General features: G+C 40.0%; 1 protein-coding gene across 1 annotated transcript; it reads right to left on the bottom strand.

Moving 5' to 3' along the window:
* Window positions 1-218: 218 nt before the first annotated feature.
* Window positions 219-8,717, bottom strand: LOC125310918 (T-box transcription factor TBX5-like). Its single transcript, XM_048268713.1, has 9 exons — window positions 8,632-8,717; window positions 8,107-8,250; window positions 7,653-7,747; window positions 7,180-7,299; window positions 6,460-6,607; window positions 6,207-6,359; window positions 4,627-4,718; window positions 648-757; window positions 219-547 (listed from the first exon to the last, which is right to left on the bottom strand). Exons 2-9 carry the CDS (start codon window positions 8,203-8,205, stop codon window positions 219-221), a joined length of 1,146 nt encoding a protein of 381 aa, XP_048124670.1. The 5' UTR covers window positions 8,206-8,250; window positions 8,632-8,717.
* Between the last annotated feature and the right edge of the window lie 1,478 nt (window positions 8,718-10,195).

Here is a 10,195-nt window from a genome sequence, read left to right as displayed (position 1 = left end):
AACTAGAAACCTCTAGGGTATATTTCATGCATTTACTGTCTTCTAATCATCTATTTGTGTATATTGAGACCCAAACACACACACACACACACACACACACACACACACACACACACACACACACACACACACACTAAGCCTCTCCCGCTTTCACTCTGTCTTTCTGTTTTCTGGTAATGATCTAAACAATTGCACATGCATAGTTGTTACTTGTTAGGTTAGAGGTCTAGAGAGTCTGATCTGTAGCTGAGGTTCCCACTACCTTGCTGGCCAGTGGAGAATCTCTGTTGGGGATAGAAAGACCAGTCAGTCTCCACACTGTCCCCATGTGAACTGGCGAACATGCAAGGCTGCAGAGAGGCTGGCCCTGGGCAGTAGAGATGGTTATTATTTACTGAAGTGAAAGTGGCCCGGGGGAAGTGACAGAGTCTATCATGCTCCTCCTGCTGTTGTTGTTGATGATGAAGGAATGCAGCGGTGCCAACACTCATATCGGTGTCTGTCAAACATGGATGCTCAGCTGCAGACACAGAGTGAAGTGCATCTTCTGTGGGTGACAGAAAAAAGCACAACAAACCCATAGACTCAGACGTAGACCCATGCTGTAGCATGTGAGAGAAGAATATAAAAAAAACAAAGATCTGCACCTTGTCCTTTTTCTGTGGCGTCTCGGCCAACCAGGTTGGGTTCAGAGTGAGGACACAGATTTGGAGGTCTTGGCCTGGTGATGTTTTGTGGTACTGGTACATACTCCTTACTTTTAAGAGAAAAGAGCCATAAAAGGGCATGTGAGAAAAGACATACTGTGTGTACAACCCAGAAAAGTCGCCTTAGATATGTTATGGTTATGGGATTTGGCAGACGCTTTTGTCCAAAGCGACACAAATAACAACAATACAATAGATACATTTAACAGTAAACTATTTAAAAAGTTGGTAAGACTACATTAACTCATTGAATGCCAAGCTGTTTTCGGAAGCTTTGTCCTAGAGTGCCAGCAATCTAGACCATTGTTGATGATTTTTGTACAGCCACAGCATATTCTGTGTTATAGCTATGAACACATACAATGGCCCGTTTAAAAGGTGAGACTTTAAGCTCTCAGTGGGTCCAAACCGTGTATTTATACATGCCTCTGTTCCTGAGAAATCCCAAGCTAAACAGTGGCTAGTTTTCATCAAAATCGCTGTTTTTTTCTAGAAATGGAGATATAACGTCTTTCATGAAATATGAAGTGTTGCCTGTAAACTTTCCGGGAAGTGATCAGCGAGACCTGGCTAGACTGCCACCTAGTGATAGACCCACGAAAATGGCCTGGTTTTGAGCTGGCGTGCATGCGTCACTGATTCAACCCAAAGCGGCAACCGAGTTATTATAAAATGTCCAGATAAAATGTCCAGATTGTGCGTTGTCATGAGTTTTCGATCATCATATATTTCATTTCCATTCATCACAGAGTTCCCAAAATCACATATAAGGTGTGTTAGAGTAGCCTGACGAGCCAGACCCACATTAAAATGTAGGCAGCAATGTAATTTGCTGCCGCTAGGGGCGTGTCTAGATTTCTAGGCTAGTGTTAGAGTTAGTAACTAGTTTCGTAATTAAAAAAAAAAGGTAAAAACGTAATATTACGTTTTTGGCACTCAAGGCATGGGAAGGAAAAACGTAATATTACGTTTTTGGCACTCAATGAGTTAAGATATGACAATAAGTCATATCATCTGGAGGTTATCCTATGAACCTCCATGTGGATGGCAAAGTGGTGTTAAATCCGTAGCAATTATCCACTGTCCAAATATTAAATCCAGTTGGGTGGCGTTTCCGTGTATTGTAAAGTTGAAATGTTGACATTGCTGTATATAAGTGCTGTAGTGTGTTGGCATTTTGTTGGCTACAGCTACGGTAAGAACCCTATTTCCCCGCCATCCACACCTTTTCACATTAATCAATGAACACCTGTTCATATATGCCTTTCTATTCATGTGACTAACACCCAGTGCACTACACCCCCAAGTGGCTAAAATAAGTAAAACCCAATAAACCCACAAATAATAAAGGTGACTATAAACAAAGACTTTCTAATGAAGAGACACAGCACTCAAAGAATCTTCCATAGAAATGTATGGGGTTAGTTTGTAACGCAAACATGGCAGTCGTCTACACATATTCCCCCCCTTCCGCCACCAAAAGTTGACATATGAATACATTGTGCCAATCATGTGGTATGTTGTTAATACATCGTGCCAATCATGTGGTATGTTGTTTTAATACATCGTGCCAATCATGTGATGTGATCTCGCAGTTGGAGCTACATTGGTGTCGTGAAGCCTTGCGCACACGCAGTTCTGCCTGATAAGTGCCCAAAATGCGTTGCAATACTGTATGGTCGCCGAGTGGAGGGACTTGCCTAAAAGGACTTTACTATAAATGGCTCCTACACATCACATCTTATACTATGAGGCCTGGCCAACTGTCAATTATTTCCTCAATATTACTGAAAGACAAGAGCAAAATAGATTGTTATTAATTATAATATATTTTATGATAATATGTATCAATTACATTTCAAATGAATCCGTACTTGATCTCTGAGTTGCCAAGCCAAACCAAAACAATGCACCTCATCTAGACTGCCTATGCCAAATGCCTTTTAAAAGACTAAAAGCAAGGCAAGTCTTCTCCACTTATGTGACTGGGAAAGGGCGGAGGATTTATCATCATCTCTGTTGTGCAAATCAGTATTAGCAGACTTGTATGGACAGCCTCCAATCTTTGTTAATCGAATTTGCAAAACACAATTAGAGCAGATCAGTCCAGCTGCCTTAAGCCATTCGGTTGATCTCCGCCCCGCTGTCATGTCCTTGTCACTCACAAATGAACACACACAAACACACACATACACACACACGCACACACATACATACAAAACACACACACACACACACACACACAGGGCCGTTTCAAGGAATTTGGGGGCCCCAAGCAAAATGGAAATGGAGGCCCCCCCACCGCACGCAAAGCCTACAGGAACCACCGCATAGCCATACAGTTTAAGTTCACCCACAGTTTATATAAATACAAAATTTTGACAGTGCAAATACTGCAGTTGCATATATATATACTGTGCATTAGTTTTAAACATTTTGAACATTTGCAAAAACACCACCGTACCATAAAATCCAATATAAATGTAAAAAAGTGCACAATAACTAAAGCCAACATACACACACACACTCACATTAACATTTTTCAGTTCTCACAAAGTGAGAAAATAAAACACTGCCATCTTATGCAGAAAAAGGATGCATTGTTCAAACTATAAAGAGTGCAGGTTGTATAGCAATTTAAAAATTCAACATAAATACAAGTATACACACACACACACACACACACAGGATTAACCTTTCAGGCCATCTTCATCAGTGGAGGTATACTTAGGAAGAGCCTGAGGGCTGAGAAATTTAAGCAAAGCACCTTGAGGGAGAAAGAAAAGATATGTTAGCATTTCCATATTTTGATATTTAGAAGGGATGCAGCTGCTTTCACAACTACCAATGCTTACTGTAAAAACATCCCAAGCTAATGTTATACATTGACCTAGGCCTACTTGTAGCTTAACATAGCATTTAAGCATTCTGCTGTTTGAGAATTAGACAGACGCACCTGGTGCTTTAAAGACAGTAAACAGCTGGCGTGCATGAATACTACTAGACATGAAAGTTCCAGTCTGCTTTGATGCACGGAATTTATCGTGTGGTTTTCCTAACCCCCATTTGGTAAATAGATTATCACGGTTGAATAGTTAGTATAGCAGAGAAGCTATGCCACTTTCATCAAAACCTATTAGGCTACAAAGCTATAGCAATGTTATGTCATTAAATACTATAAACAGTGATTCTGGAACATATCTGCGTCTTCCTTATCCCGTTAATAAACATATTACAGTATGTAACCATATTCCGTCCGTTCGGAAAAAAAAGTTGCGCTACATGTTCTAGTTTGTTACAAGCAGCATGGGCCGTTAGCCAGGTAGTTAACATAAACATTTTTTGCTAGGCTAGCCTTCCTGCTGCGACATTACACCATTTGTACAAGACAAGTAGAGCTATTTTATCCAGTGTAATTTATCACTTACCACGATCTTGTTTTTTCTTGTCATCCTCTTCCTTTCTCTTCTGGCTCTTCTCATCCCGGTATTGCCGGTAACAGTGTCGTTGCACTTTACTGCATTGACTATCAAAGGGGCGCTCACAGTTTGTCGTTGCATTGTATTCTTAACCAGTCGTTGTCTTGGGGCCCCTGGCCAGCTCGGGGCCCCAAGCAATTGCTTGGTTTGCTTGCCTTCTAGCGGGCCTGCACACACAGACACACACACACACAAACACATACAAACACACACACACACACACACACACACACACACACACACACACACACAATCCTACTTATTTAACACTGGGCTTCTTTCTACACCAGATATCAATGCATTGAGCTCTCAAATTTGTGTCGTTATCAAGCTCTTTTGGTTTGCATTTACCTGATTTTTTTTCCTGTTTTGATTTACCGGATTTATGTGTGCAATGCAATGCAATGCAAAAAACAAAAACAAAATGAATGTATGAAAACCTTGATTTGTGGGATAAGCGATGCAGCTCCAGGTCATCATTGCCACGGAAGCCTTTGGCAAAGGGGTTGTTTTCAATTTTTAGTTGGGTGATCTGGAAAGTAAGGCAAAGATTCAGAAGAACTTAGTTTACTTGTGACTTTGCAATTTATGTGAAATATGTAAGAGTGTCTTTCATTTGTAAAAGTGTCTTGTCATTTTACATTACACAAAATGGCATGAAATTCAACGATAAAGCATGATTGATTTGTGGCAGTTGCAAACAAGCCGCATGTTGTACCTGGGATCCATAAAGGCCCTCCTTCACAGTACAACATGCACTGCCATAGACTCCAACCAACAACCAAGCCTATTTGAAATTACACAACAGGATGTGAGATATAACAACAATACACAATTGACTGGTGGCAGTTGCAAACACCCCACATGTTGTACTCGGAATTCATAAAGGCTCTCCTTCACAGCATAATATGTGATTCACACATGCCAATTAAGCTAAATTTAACACCTTCAGAAAGGCTCAAAAGTGGTGTCCCAGACACTCATAATGGATTAGGACACGTTACAAACAGACATCAACAAATACCGCTCCAGAAACACAGTGGCAAGATTTCTCTGAGTCAATCCAGGTCATAGCATGACCCCAAGTAGTCTGTGAGTGCCTCAGCCATAACCTTTGGCTTGCCTATTAGGTAGCCTCAGACAACTCCTCTACAACTCTTCAGTGAAACATGTGGTGGCTCACTTTGTTATAAAGATACAAGTCCAAAATGGATTATTTGTACATTTTATTTTAACATTTTTTTGGATGTGTGTACGCTGCACTGCTTTTTCACTTTGCTACCACACCTCTACTCTAACACCATCTCCACTGCTTCTTGTGTGTGTTTGTCAACCTTCTTCCCTAGCTTCTGCTAGCAGTTCTGCATACTTTAACTTCCTACTTTCAAAGGCTTCCTCCATCGCATCTTCAGAGATAGTTAGCTCAATAGAGTAGGTGATGTGCTCACACTCCCAGGGGCCCAAGGGGTCAGGGGGCCCTGAAGCCCAAGCCTTTGCATGGAATCATTGCTTCAATATCAACAAATCAGGATGTAGGCTATGAATCTGATTGAATTTATTATTGGCCATCCCCAAAATGCACCAGAATACAGGAAATCACATCAAACAAATTAAAAAAAATTCTGGGGGAGGGCCCCCAAACCCCCCCTCCCACATATACAACAATAAGTAAGGGGGCCCTTAATACATCTGGGCCCAAGAGCCGAAAGCCCATGCAACTCACAATAGTCTGGCTTTTCACATCTCTGGAAATACACATGACATGAATGATTTGGTGTTGCTTGAATAGACTTTGAACTGTTTAGGTAGTTTCTGGGACTGCTCTGGTACAACGGGCTACAATGCCCATACCATATTCGGTGGGCAAGTGGAGTTTGTGGTTCGAGTCCGAACTGGGTCATTTCCCGGTCCCACCCCATCTCTCTCTCTCTCGCTCGCTTCCTGTCACTCTCTTCACTGTCCTGTCCCAAAAAACCCAACCAATCAACAACAAAAAACAATTGGTTAGGTAGTTTCTTACTGCATGGTTTTGGTAGGATGTCACAGCAATGAAGGCTGTCTCTGGGAAAGAGTGGGTGTAGAGAGCCGTGTTTGATGCTCCAAATCCACCCCTCTCATCCGCTTTGATGATGTGAAGGCGAGGTTGATACTTATGCATGGAATTTAAAATTATCTGCACAAAAAAGCAATAGAAGCAATATCTTTGGCAGTATTTTTATCTGTTGTGTCAATATTTTCCGATGCATACAATGGAGGTGCATGAGACGTCTTACATGTCCAAAAGGGTCCAGGTGGTTGTTGGTGAGCTTGAGTTTGTGGAAGGACACCAGCTGTCTGGTCCAGTGTGCTCCGGAGGCGGGAGAGTCGGGGTGCACGTACAGCCTGCCCAAGATGGCCGGCTCTGCTTTACCACTCACGGACCTGCACCACGGGCAGCACACAAACACAGTATGAAGTGACATGTCACACTCATCCACGCAGTCACCCAGCTGCTGCACACACTTAACACATCAAAACTCAGCCATACCACTCACTCGCAGACCTGCACCACGGGCAACACACACACTTAAACCGTCAAAAATGTTTTTAAAAATCAGCCACACCACACAGTCCTGAACCACAGATCACACACGCTTATATATACAGTGAAATGTCAAACTCATCCACGCAGTCATTGGCCTGCACTAGCATACACACTTAAAAACATCAGATCACATTCACATAAAACTTCAACTATTACCTTTATTATCAATTACTAATCGCTGAAACATTACTCAAAAAGGTGCATAAAATAATCTACCATTTTGGACCTATACAAAATAATGCCATCCCCGCAGTATGATGCCTTTTCTGGGTTTATTTACACATAGTTTGTCCAGCTGACAATTGGTTTAAGTCGTCCTGAACACTTTGCTACAGGCCTAAGATCATTATTTGACAGTTGGGAAATTAAATTGATCAGGGACAATGATCATGTGCATAACATTTCTTACCATTTATTGTCTGCAAATTTGTAGCGATGGCTGTCCATTGGTATGATATCTATCAAAAGGATATACTTTGCCCTTGGGTTTAGGCCAGTCACCCTAATTTTATAGCTGGGAAACATTCGTCTGTTGAAGGAACAATTTATTATTATAATTATTATTAATAATAATAATAAAAATATTAATGATAATAATAATAACAATAGTAATAATAATAACAATAAAATAATAACAACAACAATAATAATAATAATAATAATAATAAAAGATGACTAAATAAAATAAAATTGAAAACACGTTGTTAAAAGTCAATCTCAGACACTATAAGATACAATTTGTTAATATATTTACTGTAGTTACCTGTTACTTACTCACTTAAGTAGATAAGCAAAATCTAATGTGAAATCATGAAATATTAATAAGTTTGCCTAAGTCTCAGGTTTATTCCTAAGAGCATGAGAAGAAGTTATAGTTCTCACCGTCCTGCTTTAGTAATGATCATTTCTGTTGTGACAGCATGAAATCTGGTCCACAAATCTTTCTCATGCAAATCCACCTGAATCCCCTCCATGCTCTAACGAGATAGAGAAAAACATTAAGTAGGCTGACAATTTCAGTGACTTACAAATAATAACAATTTAGTTTTTTTGCCAGAATTCAGATTACTAGCCCAAATGGATTAGACATTATTGCTATCTTAAAGCAGTGTGTGGAGTGACCATTCCATGCAGTTATGTAAAAAAATAGATCCTCATAAATGCCCTTATTGGGGCCTTAAGTTATTGTATAGTGTAAGGGTCTTACTATAAATATCATTATATTTTATCCCTAAATCTAAACGTAATTCTAATCTACACCGCATAGACTACACCAGTAAATAAACACTATAACAATTCTAATAATATGAATATTGCAATACCAAGCTGTACCAACCTGATGTGATGTAACTGACTCTGGATCTTCACTCAAATTATCACGTTGGTGTTCAACATTGCGTTTAGTTGAACTGGAAAGTTCTCCTCCACACGCCATGAGTGTAGGCTAGAATGTTACAAGATGACCACTGCCTTTAGGATCCTATGAAATGGGCAGACAATCAACAGAAAGCTGTAGGTTGCACGGGAACCTCTTTTTCTTCATTATTTGCAACATCAGTTCAAGTCTAGAACTCTTCTTTTCTTGACCTCTAAAACGACAAGCCAAATTGCTTTCATGCAGAAATGCTGTTTTTTTTTTTTTTTTTACCAAAAACATAAGCTAATTGCCATAAATATCCCTAAATGTAGGCTAATTTAGGTAATCTTCTCCGCAGGGGGACGGTATGCCGCAGGTATTCGTTCCAAACAAGCAGAAGGCATGTCATCCTAAATATACGAAAACGATAAGACGTCAATAATAGCAAAAAAAGTACTGTTGTTGATCGCGCGCGCCACTCGCCTACTGTTCCGTGTCACTCACCTACTGTCTCGTGCAACTTGGTTGCTGTCCCGCCATACTGTTCGGTGCCACTTGCCTATAGTCTACTGTCCCATGACGCTGTCCACTTCCCTACTGTCCCGCGACACTTACCAACTGTCCCAAACTCTGGTGACTCTCAACCCTACCACATGGCACAGCTGGCAATCGACGCGGGACAGTAGGCGAGTCTCTCTCTAGTGCAAGAGAGACCACAAGAAGTCCGAAGTAGAGACTCTGCAAAACTGCGATATAGACAAGCTATTGGGTAGCCTAAATATATTATGCGAGAATCGCGAGAATCTTTAATGATAAATAACAAGGCACAGTTTAGTACGTACTGTGCTACAGCCATGCAATGGAATTGCTTATGTACAATTCTCTGCTGTTTTTTTTTCTATCAATAACGTCACGGTCAAAAGACTATACAAGGTGTTAATAATAGTCCTTCTCCCAAAACATGTAGGCATTAGTTCATTGCTAGCGTCATCATGCAAAAGTGTTAAACCAGTTGTCATGTGTAGCCTAATTTGTCAAGTAGGCTAAGTTTGCCATTTCTATTAGGCTTTATTACAGTGCATGAAAATGCACTGTACTGTTATTCCAAGGCTTTTTACAGTGCATGAAAATGCACTGTACTGTTATTCCAAGGCTTTTTCTTCTTCTTCTTCTTCTTCTTCTTCTTCTTCTAACGCAGTTAATGCAGCTTAAACCGTGTAGCGTAGAAACTTCATTCAAACTATGTTACGTTAGGTCTTACTTAGGACATGTGGGCTTTGTATTTTTTCAACTTTGTAACTTTTTATACTTTTTAAACTATTAATTAAAAACTAGTCAAAATTTCCCCATAGACTTAACATGGGCTGATGACATCACAATAGAGCCGTTAAGCAATTAGAATCCTATGGCAGGTGTTCGGGCCACCTGGACCAACTGCCAGTCTCAGGCTTTAAGCATACAAACTGAACCTATTAAGACTACACATCCTGTTCAACTGCTTCCTCTGCCAAAACTGTTTCAAAATAAAGTCCTCACTACAATATTTCACTGTTAAACAATTTAACGCTTTAAACTACTGAACTTTTTAACTGTTCAGCCATTGTAACTGTTACTTGTCATCAACTATGACTCCTACCCACTGTAGCTAGTTAGCTAAGTTAGCTAAGTAACATGGTTAGCATAGTTAGCATGCTAGCATGTTAGCATGCTAGTTAGCATTTTTAGCAAAACTGCTAAAAATGATTAGCTAAGTTAGCTAAGTCACATGGTTAGCATAGTTAGCATGCTAGCATGTTAGCATGCTAGTTAGCATTTTTAGCAAAACTGCTAAAATAATGATTAGCTAAGTTAGCTAAGTCACATGGTTAGCAAAACTACTTATAATGATTAGCTAATGCTAACATGTTAAGCATGCTAGTTAGCATTTTTAGCAAAACTACTTATAATGATTAGCTAAGTTAGCTAAGTCACATGGTTAGCAAAGTTAGCATGCTAGCATGTTAGCATGCTAGTTAACATTTTTAGCAAAACTGCTAAAAATGATTAGCTAAGTTAGCTAAGTCACATG

The sequence above is a fragment of the Alosa alosa genome, chromosome 2 (assembly GCF_017589495.1).
Source record: "Alosa alosa isolate M-15738 ecotype Scorff River chromosome 2, AALO_Geno_1.1, whole genome shotgun sequence".
Classification (NCBI taxonomy): Eukaryota; Metazoa; Chordata; class Actinopteri; order Clupeiformes; family Clupeidae; genus Alosa; species Alosa alosa.
The sequence above is the reverse complement of the archived record's forward strand: the minus strand, read 5'-3'. Positions and strand labels throughout refer to the sequence as shown.